The 24,739-nt window shown below is 38.4% G+C and overlaps 2 protein-coding genes and 1 long non-coding RNA gene across 3 annotated transcripts; 2 read left to right on the top strand and 1 right to left on the bottom strand.

The window, feature by feature from the left end:
• The first annotated feature begins 6,406 nt into the window (after positions 1-6,406).
• On the top strand, positions 6,407-8,786 carry LOC105387393 (protein ALP1-like). Its single transcript, XM_048622177.1, has 2 exons — positions 6,407-6,906; positions 7,866-8,786. Exons 1-2 carry the CDS (start codon positions 6,590-6,592, stop codon positions 8,740-8,742), a joined length of 1,194 nt encoding a protein of 397 aa, XP_048478134.1. The 5' UTR covers positions 6,407-6,589; the 3' UTR covers positions 8,743-8,786.
• Positions 6,998-9,288, bottom strand: LOC125488761. Its single transcript, XR_007266477.1, has 2 exons — positions 8,788-9,288; positions 6,998-7,810 (listed from the first exon to the last, which is right to left on the bottom strand). It is a non-coding gene; the product is annotated as an uncharacterized LOC125488761 (long non-coding RNA).
• Positions 9,289-16,201: 6,913 nt separating this feature from the next.
• Positions 16,202-17,068, top strand: LOC119690796 (putative nuclease HARBI1). The gene is made up of 2 exons (XM_038106573.2): positions 16,202-16,367; positions 16,448-17,068. Exons 1-2 carry the CDS (start codon positions 16,202-16,204, stop codon positions 16,846-16,848), a joined length of 567 nt encoding a protein of 188 aa, XP_037962501.2. The 3' UTR covers positions 16,849-17,068.
• The last annotated feature ends 7,671 nt before the right edge of the window (positions 17,069-24,739 follow it).

Genomic DNA, 24,739 nt, shown 5'->3' with positions numbered 1-24,739 from the left:
ACCGATCTGTCAAAGATTTCTATGCGCATTATCAATTTTGGAGCACTGTATTCTGACATTTCATAAGAGATACTACTAAAAAAGCTCTTTACCGAAATAAGGTAAAATTTGGATGTATTTTAGGACAATAAAAAATAAAATGACAGATAATGTACCGAATTAATTTTTATTACTTTATTTGATTCTTTAGCTGGCATCACTTCCTGCTAAATTCAGGGATAATAAACCTTTTTAATCGATTTCAAAAAAAGATTTTCGATTTGGTACATATGTATGTAAGATTATTGATCAAAACATGTTTGTATGTATGTTTATAAGTTTGTTGGTATGTATGTTTGTCCACGCATATCTCCGAAACGATTGCCACTATTATTATTTTTATTGCCTTACATTGAGCAGTGTGAGTTTCATCAAAATCGCTTAGTATTAATAATGATCATCAGCCTTCGATCGCCCACTGTTGGGTATATAGGCCTCCTTATTTGTACGCCAATTATAATTATTAAAGGAAATTGTTGACTTTCGGGTAATGCATTATGGGGTTCAATCCACTGGAAATGCCTTCGTCTATAACCTATTTGAGGAATACATCTACTTAGCAATCACCCTGTAGGTATATGCAGAGATAACCACGACTCTATCTCGTTGTATTAGGCTTACCGATTGCATGACAGCTCTTGTTCGTTCGGTTTTGGTAGTGGCCCTCCAGACTCGTATTGAAAAACGTGCCCAGCCAAAAAATGTTTGTGATCTCTGACATGTCAAAAATTGATAACTGTCAGAATTCTACAGAATTAAAGATCAAGGTTAAGTATATATATAATATTATAAATGCGAAAGTAACTGCGTCTGTCTGTCTGTTACTCTTTCACGCCAAAACGACTGAATGGATTTGAATGAAATTTGGTATACATATGGTCTAGACCCTGATAAAGAACATAGGCTACTTTTTATCCCGGAATTCCCTAAGTCGAATATTTTTTTTTAAACTTTGTTATTAAACTTTGGTATTTCTTCATTCAACCGAAGGTTACTTATAGACCGTGGTTTTTTAAATTTAAAAATATTCCTAAAGTAATAAAGCAACGGGATTCGCCCATGAGTGAGTGTGGACAGGACAAGGGGACTCTAGATCACGTTTTCCTGAATTGCCCCATTTTTGGTTTAGTCTCAATATCCATAACTACCTATGTAAAATCAATAAGCTTTCATCAGTTATTATTAAATTTTCATGACTAGGAATAACCCTCCGTATCATCCTAAAAAAATCTCAGATTTTTCCTATGCGTCAGTAATTTTATAAAAATAAAAACATTTCAAGTTTCACAAAACGGGGATATGATGGCACTTCAGGACTTTTTCCATCGTCTCTACAGGGTTATTGGTAAGTAGAGGCATTTCCAGTCGATTGAACCCTATAATGCATTATCCGAAACTTAACCATATCGAAGATATTTAATATTTAGGATTTTTTTGAATTTTTGCCAAAATTTTATGTTTAAAACCAAAAATTAAAAAAACTAGCCATATTTTAATATATTTTTTGGTTGTTTTGCATTAGTAACATCTTAATAAACTAATTAAAATAATCAAATGTTCATTATTCGACTTAAATTAGACACAATTCTTCAAAATAGATAAACCTTTAAAAAAAATAATCAAAACGTAAAAACAAATAACTTAAATTAAAAAAGAATTTCATATGACAATTTTTTGTGCACTTCAGCATAAAAACATTGTCAACTAATAAGCTTTCAAATAAGATATTTCAATATCAAATCGATTTAAGTACTCGTATCACCAAGATATGGCCAAAACAACCAGGGAAAGCAGAGAAAACTCAACAGGGGTTTCCATACTAAAGTCAAGAAGACTGAAAACAATCACACTCCTTACCTTTAAATTGGGCTGATTTTGTTGGTTTTTCTGTTGAATTTTGTCCGCCTTCTCTGGTTGTTTTGGCCATATCTTGGTGATACTTAAATATATTAAAATATGGCTAGTTTTTTTAATTTTTGGTTTTAAACATTAAGTTTTGGCAAAAATTCAAAAAAATCCTAAATATTAAATATCTTCGAAATGGTTAAGTTTCGGATAATGCATTATAGGGTTCAATCGACTGGAAATGCCTTCCTCTATCACCTCCTGAAAGGATCCGACCTACTTACCAATAACCCTGTATAGGCATTAAAAAAAATATGACAGGTTTTGATGTGACGTAGTAGGTCTATGGATAGACGTGTGACCAAAGAGTATGTAAAAGCTAACGCTAGTGTGACGCCTGTCATTTTTTACTTTTTTATTGCCCATATATTTTTATTGAGACGATGGAAACAGTCCTTAAGTGCCATCATATCCCCGTTTTGTGAAACTTGAAATGTTTTTATTTTTATAAAATTACTGACGCATAGGAAAAATCTGAGTTTTTTTAGGATGATACGGAGGGTTATTCCTATCATTAGAAAAATTATGAGCGTTGTTCAATTTTTTCAGACATACCCTATTCATTGTCTATATATAGTATGTATATATAGGTATATTATGTTTATTTATATAACATTTCGTAAAGTTTTCAAGAACTACCTTCAATATTTACAATATAAATAAATACACATGCAATGTCATTACATGATACTGGCAGAAATTGTTGCCACACCCGGCAGATTGCCATAAATAAAATTTCAAAGAAGAACACATTGATAATATTAGGTATGATAGGCCTAGGCACCTAGTTTTTTAGGATTGCTGAATTAGTAAAATGAATAAGTGAATAATCTATACTCGTCGAAATATAATAGGCCCGTTTGGACAGCTACAAAATGTATGGTTGCTGGTGTCAAATCTAAATCATAAAAAATCTCAATAATAAGTAACTTAACGTGCTCCACTACACCACGATAAATTTACGGCTTCTTTGCGCAATTTGCTGTACAATGTATTCAGGCGCTTTCTCTTTGATTGCAAAGATGACATATATAGATTTATAATGTATTTACCATCGTCTATCCGTTATTTACACACTCATGTGGGTAGATTTAGTTGTAATTTTTTTTTTAATGAGTGACATTAACTTGTAATGTAATTAATCTGCCGGAGCACTCTGAATGGTGTAATAGTAGTTAGTAAGTTAATTGCAGCATCCCCTAGCATGTAGTGATAACAGAATTTTGCTACAATGGCTTATTTCTTCATAATCATGAATAATGTTTGGCCGTATTGAGTGTCCTTATAATTAATAATTTTGACTAATTTCGAGCACACTGTTAAATGTGTAATATGTATATAGGTTCATTGCAGCATCCCCTAGCATGTAGTGATAACAGAATTTTGCTACAATGGCTTATTTCTTCATGATCATGAAAACCAATTCACTCATACAAAAAATTTGCTTCTGCTGCTATCTTCACCGTGGTGATAGCTTTCAAAGCCAGCCCCACCACCACTCCGCTGCTACGACCGACTACTTGCTACGCGCTGACGTCACTGCGAGTGCAGGTCTGTGAACTTGGCAGCAAAAAGTTCAGCAGCAATTTTTAGTACCGCCGAATATGTTTTTCCAAATAAGCCAATTCAGCGGTATACTGTTATCACTACATCCTAGAGAATACTTTAATGAACTTTAAGACATATAAAACATTTAACAGAGTGCTCCGAGAGATTTAATAAAGTCACAATTACTAAACGGCGTAGCGTGCGCCTTATAGCGCCTTATAGAGTGCAGCTAGCAGCAGTTACCACTCTTGGTACTTTGCTTAACTGCTGCTGAGGGGTGAGTGCACATGACGTCACTCATAGTTGCTGCTATGTCGCCGTAAAGTAATTGTAATGTAATTAATCTCTCTGAGCACGCTGTTAAATGTGTTACATGTCTATAAGTTCATTGAAGTATTCTCTATCATGCAGTGCTAACAGAATTGGGGTGGATTGGCTTATTCTTCATAATTATGAAACAATAGTCGCCCATATAGGAATTTCCATTATTATGTTATGTTAATCAAGTTGAAACTTGATAAGAACTAAATCTACCACTCATCGAGTGTATGTAATAGATAGACGATGGTATATAGATCGTAGCAATAACTACTTTATGTACGTATGTGGTCAAGGGACTTCAAAATAATGAATTAAGTGTAAGCAGCTAAAAAAGCTGTTCACCTGTGCACTGGAAGATGTTTTTAAGCTTGTAGAGTGGAAAAGACTGGGCATTAACGTCAATGGCGAATATATCTCTCATCTACGATTTGCTGATGACATAGTTATTATGGCGGAAACGCTGGAGGAGTTGGGCGAAATGCTCACAGACCTCAATGATGCCTCTAAACAAGTTGGGCTGAAAATGAACATGGACAAGACAAAGGTCATGTCGAACGAACATGTTTCATCATCGCCCGTAACTGTAGGAGGTGTCACCATCGAAGTTGTTGATCAGTATCCCTACCTAGGACAAGTGATCCGATTAGGTAAATCCAACTTCGATAAAGAGGTAGCTCGTAGAATCCAACTCGGATGGGCAGCGTTCGGGAAATTACGACACATCTTCACTGAAAACATACCTCAGTGTCTGAAAACAAAAGTTTTCAATCAGTGCGTGTTGCCAGTGATGACTTACGGAGCCGAGACGTGGTGCTTCACCAAAGGGCTTATCCACAAGCTCAGAGTTGCTCAGCGTGCTATGGAAAGGGCTATGTTAAGCGTGTCCCTGCGAGATAGGATTCGTAATGAAGAAATCCGCAGGAGAACTAAAGTTACCGACATAGCCAAAAGGATTAGCACGCTGAAATGGCAATGGGCTGGCCACGTAGCCCGCAGAGCCGACGACCGCTGGAGTAGAAAGGTTCTGGAGTGGAGACCCCGTGTCGGCAAACGGCGTGTCGGTCGCCCCCCAACCCGTTGGTCTGATGATCTGCGGAAGGTAGCGGGAAGCCGCTGGATGCAGATGGCGGGTGACCGTTTGGGGTGGCGATCGTTAGGAGAGGCCTATGTCCAACAGTGGACTACGGAAGGCTGAGAGAGAGAGAGCTAAAAAAAGCTTTTGGCTCGGGAAGAAAGTGAAGGAATTATTCACCAAAACAATTATCAGAACCGTAGCCTAGTTGAATGTAGCTCCATTTCAACCTAGAGGTTATATTTTATTTTCTTTATATTTTCTTAATTGGAGAACAAACAGAAGCAAACACATAGTAAGATTTCTATAAATTAAATAAAATTATCTAGGTGAATTTACCTCCTGGGACATTCTCACTAAGAAATCTATTACAAACATGAACTCTATAACATTTTAAAAATAATACAAAAACTTTTTAAATAAAGAAAAACGATTTTAAACTAACATGCATAAAATATCCCTAGTTATTTACAAGGACTTAGGCTATGATACATAACAAAATTATAAGCCTCGCAAACACTGTATACAAAAACAAAAATAAATGTATATAATACAAATTTAATATACTATTCATAATAATATATAGACAACAATCTTATTATACCACCACGGCAATATTAATACTTATAGGTTTTTAAAAAAAATAATAATAATAAAAAAATAAAAATGTGTACAATTCATAAAAATTTTACAATCAATAAAAAATTACTCAGATGACGACAGAACATTAAGGACATTTGTTTTGAACTGGTTGCGCGAATTACAGAATAAATCAACCGAGAGCAGGCGTTTGTTATAAGTGTCACAGATGCGTCGCAGAGGCGCGCGAATACCGGCGTTAGATGCGCAAGAAGGGACTGAGAACAACGACTGAGAACGAGTTCGGATAGAGGGGACCCTGAATTTAATCGAGCTCAGTAGATCAGGACAGTTGTATTCTCCCCTGCAAATACAGTACAAAGAAATAGCGTCAGAGAGAATACGACGGTTCTCTAATGTGGGCATATTGTAGAGTTCTAGTAAATTCACATAGGACATCCTGCAGCCTGCCATTCTGTAGTGTAGAGCGCGGAGAAATTTCTTTTGAATCATTTCGATTTGTTTAATATAAACCGCGTATAGAGGATTCCATATAACAGAGGCGTATTCCAAACACGGCCGCACCAATGTTTTATATAAAAGTAAATATGTTGAAGCATTTTTGAAAGGCTTTGCAGAACGAAGAACAAATCCCATCATTTTATATGCTCTACAGGTAATGTTTTCCACATGTTGATCCAGAATTAATTTGTCGTCCAGTAATATTCCGAGATCCCTAATAGAAGTTACTCTGTTGATCAGTTTGCCACCTATATTGTATTGAAAAATAATTTTATTTTTGTTTCTCGTGAAAGAAATTTGCATACATTTTTCATGTGCAAGATGGAGCTTATTATTGAGACAGTATGCATAAAAGCTGTCTAGATCTTGTTGGATGAGTTCACAGTCATCTTGGCACGTCACGGTTCTGAAGATCTTAGAGCCCTCGCACATTACGGCCACCAGTCGCCGCCACTAAACGCGACCACCAGTAGTTCGGCTAGACCACTACACGCCGCCACCAGTGGCAGCCACTAGTGGCCGCATCAAGCCACCAGTGGCTGCCACTTGCGTCAGACACTAGCTGCAAGTATCTCGACAGAGGTAGACGTGTGTTGCCCAAGAATGGACGCACTCTTGATTTCGCTATTGTTGCTTATTATTCTAAAACGTAGAAAACGGCGCCGAATTCAGAACCATCGACGACCAATTCATCGGCGTCACTGGGTACATCCAATTCTGACATCACGCAATAAAAATGGACAGCACAAATTGCTGTTCGAAGAGTTAAAATGTTATCCAGATAAGTTCTTCAAGTATTTTAGAATGAGCGTGAACTCATTCAATGAATTACTTAGCGTTTTGCACGATGACCTCAAACATCAAGATACACGCATGAGAAAAAGCATCTCTCCAACAGAAAGGCTGGCTATAACTTTAAGGTAAGTATCATTCATTCGTATCATTTTGCTTCTATTAGTTTGCGACTCACGTGGATTCTAGAACGTAAAACAAACAATTAAAAAAGCCAAATTGAAATAGAAATTATTTATTAATGAGAATTGAAAAATCGCAAACTAAATCAAGTTACATATCGCAGATATACAGTTTTTATAACAAATACACATTTACTTTTACATAGTCAGTTGTCAAAAAGATGTTCATTTATATCATCTGACAAAACAGAATTCATAGTATTATCAGATGCAGATGGCGAGGTAACGGAAAAGTCATGCTCAAAATTTGATTGATATCCCATAGAAGGTGGACGCGAAGCCGATTGATATCCCAAAGCAGATGGACGCGGAGTCGGTTGATAACCCGAAGTAGATGGTTGCATAGTATGGTATGAGCGTGGTTCCTGAAATGATGATGTGAAATATCCATGTTGTTGATTCTGTGATGTTCGCATATACTGTTTATATTTTTTTAGTACCATCAATACATCGGTTTGAGCATCCAATTTAAATTCATTGGGTATTTGTTTAAAGTGCGGGACCAAGGACAAAGCAAAGTTATGGTCAGCGTCTTCTTCATGCTTGTTAGAATGACGAGATTGTAATTGTTCTGAAATACTAACAAGTATATCAGTTTCTGCTTGAATGTCTTCATTATTTGTCTTGTTCTTTTTTGGCCTTTTTCTCTCAGTCGCATCGTGTACCTCGTTCGGTAATGGGCTGGGATCACGTCGTGTGTCAGCCAAGTTTTTTAAAAAAGATAGTTGTTGATAATATATATACGGCTTGCGACTCGATGATGCAGATCCACTTTTAACGCTCATTTGTTTAGAGTGTTCTCTTTTGAAGCAGTCACGAAGGCTTTTCCATTTTCGCTGCAACTGGGATGCTGAAACATAAAAATAACATAATCAAAGGTTTCTAATCTGTTCTTTTTGTTGCAGGTACCTTGCTACTGGTTGTTCATTTGGTGATTTTGAATTAGTATATCGATGTGGTGCGTCAACTGCGAGATTGATTGTAAAAGAAACATGTAAATTGATCTATGCATCACTTCAAGATATCTGCGTACCACAACCAACTGAAGAGATGTGGAGTAAAATAGCTAAGGGGTTTGAAGAATATGCTAACTTTCCAAATTGCTGTGGTGCAATTGATGGAAAACATATAAGGATTATTAAGCCTCAAGATAGCGGATCCTTATATTATAATTATAAACACTATTTTTCCATCGTACTTCTAGCTATCTGTGACGTGAATTATAAGTTCACATTTATTGATGTCGGCTCTTATGGGAAAGCTTCAGATTCGACTATCTACAAAGAATCGAAATTATTCAAAAAATTGGAAGACCAATCCCTGAATTTACCTGCACCAAAAGCAATTTCTAGTAGTTCTGGTCCTGTAAACTACTGTTTTGTTGGTGATGAAGCTTTTGGTCTTGCAGAACACATGTTGAGACCTTATTCAGGAAAACACTTGAATATTGAAAAAAGAATTTTCAACTATAGGCTTTCTCGAGCCAGGCGTCATATCGAGTGTGCCTTTGGGATATTAGTGAATAAGTGGAGAATACTACATCGACCATTGAATGTGTCAATAGATTTCGCCGAAGACATCGTGAAGGCCTGTTGTATACTACACAACTTTGTTCGTCAGAGAGATGGATTTAATTTCCATCATACATTGACTGTACCAGGACTTCACGATATCGATAACGCCCACGTGCAATCTCGTCGTTCATTAAACACCAGAGATATATTGAAAGATTATTTTATTAGCAACGAGGGAGCTGTACCTTGGCAAAATAATAAAATATAATAAATATATAATAATAATGTAAAATAAAATTGTCCAAAAACTTACCTGCTTTGTTTTTTTCCGCTACATTTTTTTCACTAAAATTTGGAATAAATTTTAGGCACAATTCCTCCCAAGCTTCAGTTTTCTTACCCCTGTCGCTATACAAATCTGACTTTAAATCCCAAATAGCGGGTCGCTCTTCGACATCGGAAATAAAAGCGTCTACATCAAAATGAGGAATCGGATCCGTGGACATCATGCACGTGCATTCAGTACGCAGCTTACAACAAGACTAGACCCGGGAGACGGGATTGGGGAGCGGCGCGCAGGGGTGGGAAGAAGCCGGCAACTGTGGCCGTGTATGCACGAGTCGAACGACAAAACGCAGCCACAAGTAGCGAGCGCGCTCGACTCTCGCAGCTTGTGGCTCGGACGCGGCCACTCAAGCGCTCAGTGTGCGCCGATTCTATATAAAATGTATGAAGAAACGCGTCCGCAGGTTGTGGCGGCCACTAGTGGCTGAAGCGTGGCCGCCACTAAGTGGCCAGTGTGCGGGGGCTCTTAAGGTCATCAGCAAACATCAGAAAGCGGCAGTTATGAAAACATCTTCCCATATCATTAATAAATAAAATATACTGAAGGGGTCCAAGAATAGAGCCCTGAATTACACCGGAGGGTACCGCTGAAGTATCAGATTGATATCCGCTAACAGTAATTACTTGAGTTCTGTACTGTAAATAAGATGCGAACCATTTCAGAAGATTACCTCTTTCCGAACCGAAGGTTCGTGGATCGAATCCAGCTGAAGATCTTTTTTCTTTTTGTATTTTATTTTAATGGAGGTAACTTTCAACTTACAGTGAATGTGACCAGTTACAGTGACTGGTTTTGAATGACAGGGCATCACAATTCGGCACGCGGAAAAACAACCCCTTAGTATTTTGGATTTTTTGCAAAGTCAAATATAACAAGATGCTGATCAAAAAGTAACATTTTCACGAGAAAAGTAACATTACCTTTTTAAATGTGGAAACCGACATAATATTTTATAATGGCAGATCATTAGTCATTACACAAAAAGTAAAATATATTTTTTGCCCCATTTGTTAACTCGAAAAAACTTAATAATTCTTAATTGAATAATTGACGCGTGTCCAATGGGAGATTTTTTTTTGACGTTTAAAAGTTCCAAAATCGACCAATAGATGGCATTTGCCCTGTCGTTTTTTATGAGCTGCATTCTTCTGAGCCCTTAGCACGAACTTTCGTCGAGGACGTGAAGTAAATCTACAAAGATGAATTTTGTAGTGAAATATGAACAGCGCCCCTGGCGGGCAGTAGCAGAACTAAAATCGGCAGCAGGAACTTTTCGTCGTGTAGTAACGTGTATGGTAACGTGAAGTATTTTGCGGTTTGTATAGGAAATGGTAGCATGAATTTGATTTTGACATATCGTTTCGTGAGTTTACTCGAAGATTTTCTCACTGCAAATTATTCAGTAACAAGTGTCTAAAATTGTCGTTAGAGGATTTTTTGTTTTGGTGTTCTTATTTGTTTTAAATTACCAATATGCTGAGACCTCGAAGAAACCCTACTACATTGAACTATTATCTTGGTTGGCGTTTATTAAGGGCAGCAAGAGACGTAGACCGCCGGTAAGTAGCTAAACACTTTTATTACTTTGTCGAAAAATAATATAGGTACTTAACCTATATTATAATTAATTATGATCAATTATGCTTAGTAAATGACCTAACATATAAAAAAAATACTTATTAGATTATGAGACGTTTGGTGAAATTCCACCTTACCATTTGTACATTCAAGGAATGAAAATGCTTCCTGCAATAGAATCATCATCATCATCACGACCCATTGCGTCCCCACTGCTGGGGCACGGGTCTCCTTCCAATGAAGGAAGGGTTTAGGCCTAGTCCACCACGCTGGCCAAGTGCGGGTTGGTGGACCCCAACACAAGCAAGCTTGTGCTGAGAGAGTTGTCGGGTAAGTGGGCAACCCGACTGTTCAAGCGATTAATAATCCATAGGTTTTGTGCTGATATTACGTTTATTTACAAAGAAAACTGAATATAATACAATTTATACAGATGCGTATCGTGACGAGTTCAGATTGAGAAGTGAAAATTCTACAGGCCTCTTTCAGAGGATTCTTTCAGTTCTTTTGTTTTTAGTTTCCGCCGACCGCCACCAGGCGGCGCGGCGGTCGCGGCGCTGCAGTCGCGAACATACCGCCGGCCTTGGAAGAACCTACTTCCAACATCTAGGTCGTAATCGCAGGTGAAGCCGGTGATGATGATGAAGAGTGCTCTGGCTGAAGAGGCAGTGGGCAGATCTTCGAGAAGGCGCGGCGCACCACGCCCGTGGCGGTGCGTATGTCTGCCACCCGAGCTACTCCGTCCGTGCCCGGGAACAGCTGTACGATTCTTCCCAGTCGCCATCTCAGCGGTGGAAGGTTGTCCTCTTTTATCAGCACCAGACTGTTCATCGTGAGTGTGTCGTGGTTGATTTTCCACTTGGTTCGTGTTTGTAGTTCAGAGACGAATTCTTTTGACCATCGCCGCCAGAAGTGTTGGCGAAGCTGTTCGACTCTGTCGTATCTGTTGAGCCGGTTGGTCACGGCTGCTGTCAGGTCCTCGGCTGGTGGGGCGGTCAGGGGGCGTCCGATGAGGAAGTGTCCCGGCGTCAGCGGCGAGAGGTCGTTCGGGTCGGCGGAGAGCGGCGACAGGGGGCGGGAATTTAGGACGGCCTCGATCTGCGCTAACACAGTACTAAATTCCTCAAACGTTAATCGAGCATCACCAACTATTCGCCTCAGGTGACTCTTGCAGGACTTTACTCCCGCCTCCCACAAACCACCAAAATGAGCAGAGTAAGGAGGGATAAAATGAAATTGTATACCCTGATTAGCCGAGTGATCAATGACCTTTCGTTTATTTTTCTCACAGTGTAAGGGAAATTGCGTTTCTACGCCTACAAAGTTTCTTCCGTTATCTGAAGTAATCGAAATTGGTTTACCGCGTTTACTATAGAACCGAATGAGCGCTAGAACATAATCATTTGTCGATAAACCGCTTACTAGCTCCAAATGAATCGCTCGCGTCGAAAGGCACACAAACAAACATATGTAACCTTTGGTTAGTGTCGCTCCTCGACCTTTACGATTAAGTATGCTCACTGGCCCAGCGAAGTCTACTCCGGTATGTAAGAAGGGAAAACTGCCCTCCAAACGGTTAGCAGGTAGGTTGCCCATGATAGGACTTAGAACCTTTCCTTTCAATCGCGTACATATTACACACTGATGCACTACTTTTCGAACTAAGTTTCTAGCACCGATTGGCCACCAGCTATCGCGAATGTTTGCTAACATGAGCTGTGGACCAGCGTGTAATAATCGTTTATGTTCATAACGGCACATTATTAAAGTGAATTCATGTTTACTGCACAATAGAATAGGGTACTTTTTCCCGTATTCAAAACTAGAATTACCTAATCTACCGCCTACACGTATAACTTTGTCTTCGTCTTAAAATACGTTTAAGTTTATGTATTGTTTCATCTCTTTATCACGACTAAAGTCCTTTTTGTGAATTAAATTATCGTATAATTTCGGAAACGATTGTTTTTGTGACATTCTCGCGAGTAAAAGTCGTGATTCGTGTAATTCATCAGCTGATAATGAACCGCTTTTGCGAACCTTACTACTTCGGCAGTTGTTTACGAAACGTAGCAAGTAGGCAGCTATACGTTGTAACCGATTGAATTGAGAGTATTTAGTGAAGTCAAATAACTCATCATTAGGCTGCGTACTCACTAAGCTCGTCGTATTGTTTGTCGGTTTCATTTCAGGTAGTGACTCGAAAAGCACTTGATTCGTCTGACTAGCAGCTGGCTGGCAATCTCCGAGAGATTCAACTGGTTCGTTTAATGGCATTCGTACTGAAAACCTACCACTTGCTTTCCGTATTGTCGTACTAGTAAATAGATCCTCGCATTTTTGTTCTTCTAATGTAAAACTCGGTTTACTGTTAGGTACTTCCTCAAGTTCCCAGAACTGACGTATCTGTGAATCAATCGTTTGAGTGAAGTTGCACTGAACTTGATAATTCATGCGCAAGTCAGTGTTTGGAATCGGCCCTGAAACTAACCATCCTAACTTAGAATCGATTAAGTAGGTACCGCTCGATAATCGTATTTTTCCTGATTCTATCAAATCCCAGAATAAATCAGAACCTATCAGCAACTCGACTTCTGAAGGAACGTGAAAACTAGGATCCGCTAATCGTATATTTTCAGGGATTCGTATATTTTGCACATCTACCCGGGTAGATGGCAAGTGTGAGGTAATACTAGAAAGTACAATACATCTTAAAGGTGTACTATAATCCTGTACCTTTGATCGCATGGTTATATCGCATAAGTGATTCGTATTGGTGTGCTTGTTGCCTACACCTGTAACGTTTAGAGTGGACTGTATTAATTTCGTATTTAATCGTTTACTTAATTTCTCCGAAATGAAATTGTGTTCGCTGCCATTATCTAATAATGCACGGGCAGTGTGATACTTATTATTATCACCGGCGACTTCGACTAGCACGGTGGACAATAAAACCCGGTTTAACAGCTGATCGTTATACTCCGTATTTGTGTTGCTTGGTTGCGACCCTAGTGTGCTAGACAATGACACCGACTCTTGAACTTTGTCGGGTAACACGCGGGTACTGCTATCGTTTTGATTCGTATGAAGTAGACTGTTGTGTTTCTGTTGACACTGCCTGCATGACCCGAATAAACAGTCTGCTACAGAGTGACCTGCCCGTAAACAGTTCACACATAATCCGTTTTGTTGCACAATTTTAATTCTTTCACCTACTGCAATGTTAAGAAAGTACGAACACGTAAACAAAGGATGACTTTTGCTACACATTACGCAGCTCCGTGGTGATCGTTTATCCGTCGACTTATTTTTATTAGTGGAGACGTAACTGTGCACATAATTATTTTGTGTAGATCCTTTCTTTTCGTATGCTACTTTGGTTTCGGTTGTGACTTGTTTAACTGTGCTTTTTGAATTAGAATGTTTCGCATTAACCATTTCTAAGAAGTCAGCCCTATTGCGAAGAAACGTCATCAAATCGTCTAACTTTAGTTTATTTGACTCCGAATTAGAAAGTAAGGTACCCTTGTGCTGTTCCCACTCTCGCTCTGAGCTCTCATCGAGTTTAGTAACAATCAAATATATTAGCAACGTATCCCAATGGCTCGTGGGCTCATGCAAGGTTTGAAGTGCACGTAGGTTCCTTAACACCGTATCTATGAGCTTCCGTAACTGCCCAGGCGACTCCTTACTAACCGTGTGAATGTTAAAAAGTGATTTAACATGATTATGAACAAGTAGCCTATCGTTATGGTATCTCTTTTCGAGAAGCTCCCAAGCGTGCGTGTAATTATCCGCAGTAAACTCTAAAGCGCTAATAACTTGAGAAGCGCTACCAGTTAGTGACGATTTTAAGTAGTGAAACTTTTGAATGCAATCTAAATCAGTGCGTTCATGAATCATCGTTACATATGAGTTTCGAAACTCAAGCCAGCGATCATAGCTACCGTCAAAGGAAGGGAGTTTAATGTCAGGCAATTTTATATTAGTGAATGGAGCGCATTTGGCACTAGAACTAGGCGATTCATCGTCAAGCAAGCATTTAGCAACAGCTATGAGATTAAAATATTGTTCCTCGAATGACTCGCGGTAATCCAACTGCAACATAAGCTCATTCTCATCGACTAATCCTTCTATATCGCTCTGAATAGCATTAAAACATTTATATGCATCCTCCATCGACTGAATTCTAATGCTAACTTCGGTTTTTTGCAATTTATCTAACGTACTATCTTTAAATTTTGTAACGTACTTTTCGAATATTGTTAATCGGCATTTTAACGTACCTCTCTGTTTCTTAAGGTCGCTAATGCGTGGATTACAAGGTGACCTACTTCTACTAATATCCTCTTTACTCATTTTGGCAGTTTATAGAATGCAAGAGTACTCACAGTTATCCTGTGCTGCGCGCGCCAACCTGAGCCGAACAGCAGGGTCTCGTGTACTGAAAAGTGAGTGCACAAGCTATGTTAACACAGATCTCTGGCAAAGGGCAAAGGAATATGTAGTAGGAATGTCTTGACCGTGTTCTCGACGCCGCGCTGACTGCGTGGAGACCGCCTCGAAGTGGTGGGATTCTCGCTCGCCTCAGTGGGACATCTGCTTCTCTCGTATATTTCAGGATTCAGGATGCTCGTCCAGCGTATCTGGCGTCTGATCCAGTGGTTCTGACTCGTCGACTTCGTATTCGCCTCACGTACTACTGGATTCGTCGAAGTAGACGTGGCTCGATGACTCGTATATTGTATTTTCGAATTCTTCAATTTTCTTGTTTTATACGGCTCCGGAGGTCCAAATTTATGTTCAAGCGATTAATAATCCATAGGTTTTGTGCTGATATTACGTTTATTTACAAAGAAAACTGAATATAATACAATTTATACAGATGCGTATCGTGACGAGTTCAGATTGAGAAGTGAAAATTCTACAGGCCTCTTTCAGAGGATTCTTTCAGTTCTTTTGTTTTTAGTTTCCGCCGACCGCCACCAGGCGGCGCGGCGGTCGCGGCGCTGCAGTCGCGAACACCGACTGTCAGATGTTTTCAAGCCGCCCGAAGGCCTCTGACTAGGCTTAACGACTGCTGCCGAAGCAGCAACCGGGACCCACGGCTTAACGTGCCGTCCGAAGCACGGAAGCGTCCAGAAAAGCACCACTTGAAATTGGTCACCCATCCAATGGCTGACCGTGTCAGTTGTTGCTTAACCTCAGCGATCAGTTTCGATCACTGAGGCCCGCTCGACTACGGACGCTTCGTTCTTCAAGTGTTGTAGGAAACTTTATGTATGTATTGGGGATTTGTCTCTCATTTAGGGCACTTGTGACCTCCTCAATATACATACTCACTGTAGTTTGGCCCAAGTGCTTGCCCATTCCTACTATCCTTTGATATGACCCAGTTGCATAGAACAAAATGGCACATAAAACCTGCAAAATATGTTTTATTAAACACACATTAAGGAAGTAAAACATAATTTAGTACAAAGTATTGTACTTATTAAAAAGCAGATTTTATATAAGTATGTACTTATTAGTAAGAGGAAGCTAATAAACACCTGCACCTCACCTTCTGTTCTAAACTGACCCTTTTTGTCGATTTAAGGCTTGTTTTGGCTCGCAGCTCATTACACAGGAACTCGAAGGCCTCTTTTGTGAGTCGATATCTTATTATGAATTCCGCCTCATCAGTATATTCTAGTCTAGAGGATTCTCTCTCTCCCCTCGCCTTAGCTGCACATTTCGTGTAGTTTCTCTATAAAATTGAAGCACATACTTACTTAAATGAAGTGAAAGGGATTATTTATAAATGTTTAGGCCATATTATATCATATTTTGTGATAGTGATTGCCGGATTATTAATGTTAATCCCAAATATGGTGGAGCAACTCATGATGCTTTTATTTGGGAGAATAGCTGCATCAATGAATTCATGCAGGGGTTACACCGCAATCACGAACAAGTTTGGCTATTGGGTAAGTTTATAAAGTAATTATATTTTGTGTGTGTAAGTGGCTAGACCTGTGTCATTACATTAATATTGTGTTTGTTATAGGTGACTCAGGATATCCACAGTGGCCTTGGTTGATGACACCAATTCCAGACGCTGCCGCTGTTGAGGGAAGCCCAGAGGCTAAATATACTACAATCCATGGAAAATGTAGGGTTGTGATTGAGAACACCTTTGGAAGACTGAAAAATCGATGGCGCTGTCTGAGCAAAGACCGCACTCTACATTATGCACCTGTTAAGTGTGCAAAAATTATTACAGCGTGCAGTGTCTTGCATAATTTGGCCCTCGATTTTGGTGTGCCTGACCCTGACGACGAGGTGGCTGAATCTGGGGTTGAATACACGATGCTGGAAGTGCCGAGAGACCACGGGGCTAGAGATGATCTAATCCGAGGCAAAGCCATAAGAAGTCTGTTGGCAGACAGGATTAATAGACTCCATTAATGATGAATTATCACCATTCATGAAGTCTATTAACTGTGAATGTTTTCAACAACACTATTGTACATCTTCCTCATTCATTCCTCCACCCAAAGGTTGCCTGCAAGAGATCGTATTTAGCGATAAGGCCGCCTATTGCGTTAACGTTATATCCACTGTATAATTGTTAAATTTGTGTTCTGTTTAATATCTGATAAAGTAGTATTCTATTCTATTAATCCTGTCCATTTATTTATTTATTCTTCATTGCACAATATACAAAAGTAATTATGTACAATTCCATTCACTGCTGGTCGTATGAATATCTATAGTTTAGAATACCTAAAGATAAAGGATAAACTCTAAAATTACCAATAAAATAAATAAAATAGTAGGTAACATTTCGGACTTCCCTGTTATCATTTAAACTAATTAACTTATAAGTACCATTTCAGACTTATTGTTTTTTTTATATAACAACATTATATGATTAACATTTACACTTATTTACTTCTAAATAGTACCGAATAAATATGTAACATTTCAGATTTATCTGTTTGTATATACATAACTCTTTAGACTAGGATCATTTAAAAACATATATGATTATCATTTAAACTAATTTACTTCTAAATAGTAATAAATATGTAACATTTCAGCCTTATTTGTTTGTACTTATATAACTGTTTAGACAAGGATCATATAACTAGGTGTATCATTAACATATAAACTTATTTACTTTTAAATATGTAACATTTCAGACTTATTTGTTTGTATTTTAACACTTTAGACTAGGAGTATAATTAATATTTAAACTTAAATAACTTCTGAATACAAAGTCATAATAATATATGTCAGACGTTCCTACATCACCGACCCTGCCACCACCTCGAGTGAACCCCATTGGAAGTAACACTGATTAAACGCCTCTATATTCTATTCTATTCTATTCTCTGTGGGGGTGTAAGAAACTGCACCTGGCTCTCCCGAATGGTACCTTTGTGCATATCCCCAAGGTCTAAACTACCTTCCTAAGCTTGGACCATCTCCTACCATCAAAACATTTTAAATACTATTAGTTTAATAAAAGTTAAAGTAGGAGAGGATACAAAATTTATGAAGAGTTGATAAGGGTAAGAACAATGATTATAAAAGGGTATTATAAGCCGAAACGTATCTGGGCAGCAAATAAGAACCAGATTTCATTTTGAGCCAAGATATAACACGTAGGACACGTAGGTTTCGGCTTATTATACCCTTTTTACAACACCTGTATATATGTATAAACAAAGATAATATTTAGAGAAAAGGGATTTATTATAAAACATTATTCCCCTTTCTCTAAATATTGTTTTAAAATAGCCTGAATATGCTCCATTAGAGAGAGCAATCGAGCTTGCAGTTGAAGCTCGACGTCTCTCTGTCTTCTTCTCTCCCTTTCCCATTCCTCCATCAGAGAGAGCAATCGAGCTTGCAGTTGAAGCTCGACATCCCTCTGCCTTGTCCTCTCCTTTTCCTGCTCGACAAGCCACTGTTCCCTCTCCTTCTCAAGCTCTCTTGCCTTTTTATCGGCATTTAAAAAGGCTTTTGCTGCCTCATCTACCCTCGTTTTCTTTTTAGGTGGTTTCCACTGGAGTTCACATACAGACGGTGGCAGGGTGGATGATATTGGCGGTTCTTGAGTTGGAATCGGATATGATGGTGTGGGCTGGCTGCTTGTGCTTGGTATATTCCATGCTGATTCCATATCTGAAAAATATCCCAGGTTCAGCTGTTAGATTTTGAAATGTAAGTAAATCATATTACAGAAAACTATTTCAATTACCTAATAGTGTAACACTATTTAAGTAGGACATACATACCATTAAATGGAGACCGAATTGCCGATCCCTCCACTTCTATTACCACAATGTCAGCTTCTTGTTCCTAAAACAATATTGAGTGAGTATATCAATAAAGCATAAACAGAATAGAATAGAATATATCTTTATTGAACACCACAAATTAAAACATACAAAGCTACATAAATACTAACAAAAGTTACATATTCTTACTAATATACCTACATACTATTATTTACATACATACAAACATACATACATCCTATATATATATATACAATTTAGAGAGAGACACAGAAAATAGAAAGAAAAATTCAGATTAAAATAAGTATAAGAAGTCGTCTCTATACGACTTCTTATACTTAGAATTGTCTAGCACTGATTTAGTTAACTAGTTTTGGTCATAAAAGAGATCACAACAAAGACAGTGAATAGAATTAAATAACACAGATTTTAAAATTAACCCTTACTTTAAATAAAAAATAATGTCCTAACTCTGAGTTCAGTTTCTGGAAATAGTTTTTGCACAGTAAAGTCACTCACAGTAGCGCCACCGCGACGAATATTGAAGGCTGCATGTCCGCTTAGTTAGCGGTAAACAGGAACAGGAATAGCTAGGCACAGTCCTCTATGCCCGATCAGGAACGATAGCACTTGTAGATAATAAGTAAGTATGTATTAGACTTGCTAAAAATGCATCACTGAAAAGAAAAGAAAGATACATTTCTTTTCACACAAAGATTCACATCCCTCTTTGTTATCTTCTTATCTTTGTGCATCAATTCATAGTTCCCTTTCCTTATGATTGAAATGAAAGAAGAGTAGAAGAGTAATGTGAAAGAGATGTTTGAATGGTACATTTTTACACACATTCATCTAAATCTACATCTAGATAATGTTGTAAAGCTGATGTAAATAAGTATGCCGCTTTTTTGCTCGACTTGTATAGGGTACATAAACTACTTAAGTATTATAAAATGGTTTACACTATCGATCGTTTACGTAGTTAAGTACTTATATTTTTATAAGTACTATACTAGATACCTAGTTTCACGGGGAAAATCATCTGATACAAACAAAAACTACCCTTATTCGAGTGTAATAAGGGTTCTGTCAGATGTCTTTCCCCGTGAAACAAGGTATAATACATATAACTTAAAATAATTGTAATTTGTTAGCCAAATAAATAGTAATAAATAGGTATGTTTCTCATTAAGAATTTTTTGAAAATAAAATACAAAGTAGGTTTAGGTAAGTAAATAAATTTATTCGTGATTGCAGCTAACAAATAGCAGCTGTGACAATTTTTTTGATGTCAGCCGCGACCTTTTGTCCGTCAGCGTTATCCCGGCTTTTGAGAATATCCGTTCGCATGGAACGGACGTTGCTACAAGGTTTATCCTTTTCAGGCAGTACTGGTACAGCAGAGGGTATATGAGCCGCCTTTCATGCCACCAAGTAAACGGGTTCTTGGTGCGATGAAGAAGCGGCTCTTGCATGTACTTGTCTACTTCTACAATCCCTGCCGCTGTAGAATTTTCCGGAGTTTGGCTTGCTACCTCCTTATCGAAATCCTCCCACAAAGAGGAGGTCGAAGGCTGAACCGCTTGCTCTGGTTGGACATGGACTGGGATTGTCGCAGTCTGCTGGCGTAAAATACCTGCAATGAAAACGAAAACTTAATTTTTTATTCAGTACCTACCTATTTAAAAACATTGAGATACTATACAGTACTTCAGTACTACACAGGTTTAATTAAAAAAATATATGTTCTTACCACTCCTGCCAACCTTTAACTTCAGAGAAGCTAAAGCCTTAGCGCAGTTTCGTTCGTCACGGAAACCTTTTGTCTTGAATCGGGGATCCAAAATTGTGGCTTCCGCGTAGCACTCGCTAAGCTCTATTGTTGCGAACCTCCGTTCCAAGTCCCTCTCCAACTCTTTAATTAGGGACTGGACTTCTGGTAGATCAGACTGACGGCTCCGTAAGCTGCTCAACATGATTCTTACTAGTGGAATTACTTTCGACAGTGTGACATTCTTTTCTGCGCTTAGTTCGGTGGTCACGTCGTAAAACAGCTTTAAAATTGGAGGTCTGTGAATATAGCAGCAGAAACTAGCAGCAATTTTTGTATGGCCGAATATGTTTTAAAATAAGGCAATTGTAGCAAAATTCTGTTAGCACTACATGCTAGAGAATATATCAATGAACTTATAGACATATATCACATTTACCAACGTGCTCCGGGAGATGAATTACGTCACAATTACTTTACGGCGTGGCGTGCTCCTTATAAAGTGCAGCTAGCAGCAGTTACCAGTTTTGCTAAACTGCTAGCTGCGTGTCCTAAGGCGCGGGTGTGTGACGATGACGTCATGTCATCCAAAATCGCTGCTGGCTGGCAGCGATTTTAATAACGCCGAAGTAATTGTAATGTAATTAATCTCCGGGAGCACGCTGTTAAATGTTTTGTATGCCCATAAGTTCATTGCAGTGTCCTCTATCATGTAGTGCTAAGCGTATCGTGTAGAATTGGTATTTTTCTTAATAATTATGAAAAAATAGTCGCCCATATAGGAAAATTTTATGTTAATCAAGTTAAAACTTGATAAGAACTAAATCTACCACTCACCGAGTGTATGTAATGGATAGACGATGGTATATAGATCGTAGCAATAACTACTTTACATACGTACATGGTCAAGGGACTTCAAAATAATGAATTAAATTGTAAGTAACTGAAAAATAGTCAGGCTAGGAAAGAATGTGAAGGAGTTTTTCACTGAATCAATTATCAGTACCGTGGTCTAGTTGGTTAAGAGATCTATACGTTTGTCCTTAACAGTCGTTGGTTCGCGACACACCGCGGATCTTTCTTTTGTTTTATGTTATTAGTGTGAAGGGTTTTTCTTTTTGTATTTTATTTATTTTGATAGTGTAAAGCGTTTTTCTTCTTTTATTTTATTTTGATAGTGTGCAGTGTTTTGGGATTTAACGTTTAATGTTTTTGATGGATGTGCGACATGTTAAACTGCTCAACATTAAATTTAATTTTGCTAATGGGTGCAGATAGGAAAATATTATGTTTTGTAAATAAAGTTAAACCTTGATAAGAATAAAAATCAGCAAGCTGGTGTGTGTACAAACATAATTATATATTAAGTATAACTCATAGGTGACACATCTCATAAAAGCGCCATCTATATACATTTTAATTAACTATCTTGTACTCTTTAATACATATTATGTGTAAAATGACGCAGACGCAATGATAATTAGCATTAGGCCTAACCTACGTATTTGATTATGAATTGATGACGCATCATGATGCTATGAACTACTAAGTGTATCAATAAACAACATAAATCAACTATACCGAATGACAACTTACTTTGAAATAATAATTACATTTAAGTATTATATATTGATCCAGTAGCTAGTTAAAATAATTTTATTTATCAGTGTATGTAAATAAAAGTTACCAAGACAAAATGTATTTATATTGTTCAAATCCACATTAGAAACTACATCAGCATATTAAATTATTTTTATTTTATTGCGATGAGTGTTGTTGCACGCTAGTGACCAACAGATGGCGTTACTGGTATCTTAATAATAAAAAATAATAATACCACCCACCCGATGCCGGGGAGAACCCCTGTTCCTCATCTCTGTCTTGCCTTTATTGGTTGTCCAGAGAGAAAACTGACGAGGAACAGGATTTCCCACCTCTTGCTTGCCTTCATTGGCTGGCTTGAGTGGTGTACCGCTAGAGCAGAAATGCTCGAGGTAGGATGTATTACCCAGTAAGGTGCTTGTAGGGGTCTTGACCGATAACGCGATTGCTCTGAGAGCCGTGGAATACCTCTCCTTCCTTACCACCTCATGCCATGTTGCCCCCTTGTTGCTACGCCACTGTAATGTACTAGCGACTGTTTTGGGGGGCCCATTTAATGTGCGTGCGAGTCACCCCCTGCCTTTTTATCCGTGTGTGAAACATATAGGTCTGGCAGGGGTCATAGTCCTTCCATAGTCCCAGTTACCCAGTACATTTAGCTCCCCCTTCCATAACCCTGTATTAGTTTTCTCCATATCCTACAATAGTCCTGCACTAACCGGGGGTTTTCCTTGGGTTTACTTCTATAGTCGGTTAGTGTCACATTTCATATAGATTAATGTTGTCAAAAGGGCCTCTACATGTTGGCTTCGGCCCCATGTACGCCTTCCAAATGCCCGGGACCCCATGGTCCCGAGATGGTAACGACACAACATAAAAATAAACTTTATTGCACAAAAAACAGTTTAGGTAGATAGTTACATTTTCCCGTGGGTACACTAATATTACACTATAATTTGCACATGTCATATTTAAGGTACTTATCTTAATTAATAAAGTGGTCCCCAAACTAGGCTTCGCCCGTATCTTGGGGTACCATAATTTATGTATTTAAAAATAGTTTAAAATAATAAATTTCAAATAGAAATGAATCTTAAATGGTGTTTTGCATGAAGAAGAATATTTTAATCGAAAGCACACACATTCCCTCTACGTGCAAATTGTAAGTTGTTAAATTAAACACATTTTATACCTACACATTCACGTCGTTCTGGGACCGAGTCCGGAGCTCCAGCAATGAGCTGATAGCAGCTGTCAGAGACGAAATTTACGGAAATGGCTTCATTAAGCACTGGCTTCTCATGCACCAGTCGGGGAATAAGAAGTAGGCGAATGCATTTAAAGTTTGTGTAATTTTTAATTGTAATTTGTCCATTGTTTTACTGCCCCTATACAGCACTTTATTATATTTTTATGTTTATTTTCAGAATTTAGTATTGTACTTTTATTTTACTTCATTGTATTTACATATGGGTTTATTTTGTGATTTTAATGTAACAAATGATGACCTGAAATAAATATTATTATGTTTTCTAAAGGCAGATATCCAATGCTGACTAAATCATCTTATTACATAATTATAGGTTACTAGCTGTTCCCGCGAGCTTCGCTTCGCCTTAAAAAGTTTTCCCGTGGGAATTCCGGGATAAAAAGTAGCCTATGTTCTTTCCCAGGGTCTACACCATATGTATACCAAATTTCATTCAAATCCGTTCAGTAGTTTTGGCGTGAAAGAGTAACAGACAGACAGACACAGTTACTTTCGCATTTATAATATTAGTTAGGATTAGAAAATCTCAGTTGGTATTTATTTATAATTAAGTAAAAAAAAAAAAAAAACAAATATTTATTAAAAATAGAGTTGGGTACATTTTCAAAACTTAACAAATTAAGATTTAAGGGCTGATTTTTCAATGGTCAGATAAAAGTTGTTTCTGCCCATTGAAAAATCAGCCCTTAAGGGCTCCTTGGTTGGTGGGTTTACTTAATTTATTAAGTATACCCACCGACCAAAGGTGTCACGACCGCGACCGCGCCCACGACCGCGCCCGCCGCGCCCACCCCCGCCGCTCCCGCGGCCAAGGCGCCCGCCGCGCCCCCGACCACGCGCCGAGGGCCCTTGCCACCATTGCGGGCTCTGCACAAACTGAAAATAAGAAAATTCCGTTTTAAATCACATCAAAGGAGTTTGTAGAGGTAAAATGATTTAAAAAGGGCAAATTATAATTAGGTACTTTTATACTGTAGAAAAATAACAAATTTGTAATCGTACGCGTGCCATAGTAAGTGGGAACTTGTAAAATTGAGCATTACTTCATTGTTTTAAAATAACGTATTTTCAAACTTACGCAAATAAACGGCTGCGGCGGCGGCTGCGGTGCAGCCGGAGGTGACTGCGGCGCAGGCGGAGGCGGCTGCGGCTGCGGCGGTGGCGGCTGCGGCGCTGGCGTAGGCGGCTGCGGCGACGACGCAGCATCCATGTAGCTGAAACTTCGTTGAAAAAAAATACCAAGGTTATGACCAATTCTCCGTAATAAATATAAATAATACTAGTGCGTGCCTCCGCTCTCTAAAGACACCGAGATCTCGAAAGCAGTGAGTTGGTTGATGTCATGCATTAATTTATCCTGTTACGTGTATATCCAATTCCAGGAGTAAAGACATCTGATATAATCAA

Source organism: Plutella xylostella, chromosome 7 (assembly GCF_932276165.1).
Source record: "Plutella xylostella chromosome 7, ilPluXylo3.1, whole genome shotgun sequence".
Lineage (NCBI taxonomy): Eukaryota > Metazoa > Arthropoda > Insecta > Lepidoptera > Plutellidae > Plutella > Plutella xylostella.
Note: the sequence above shows the minus strand (reverse complement) of the source record. Positions and strands in the feature narration are given on the sequence as shown.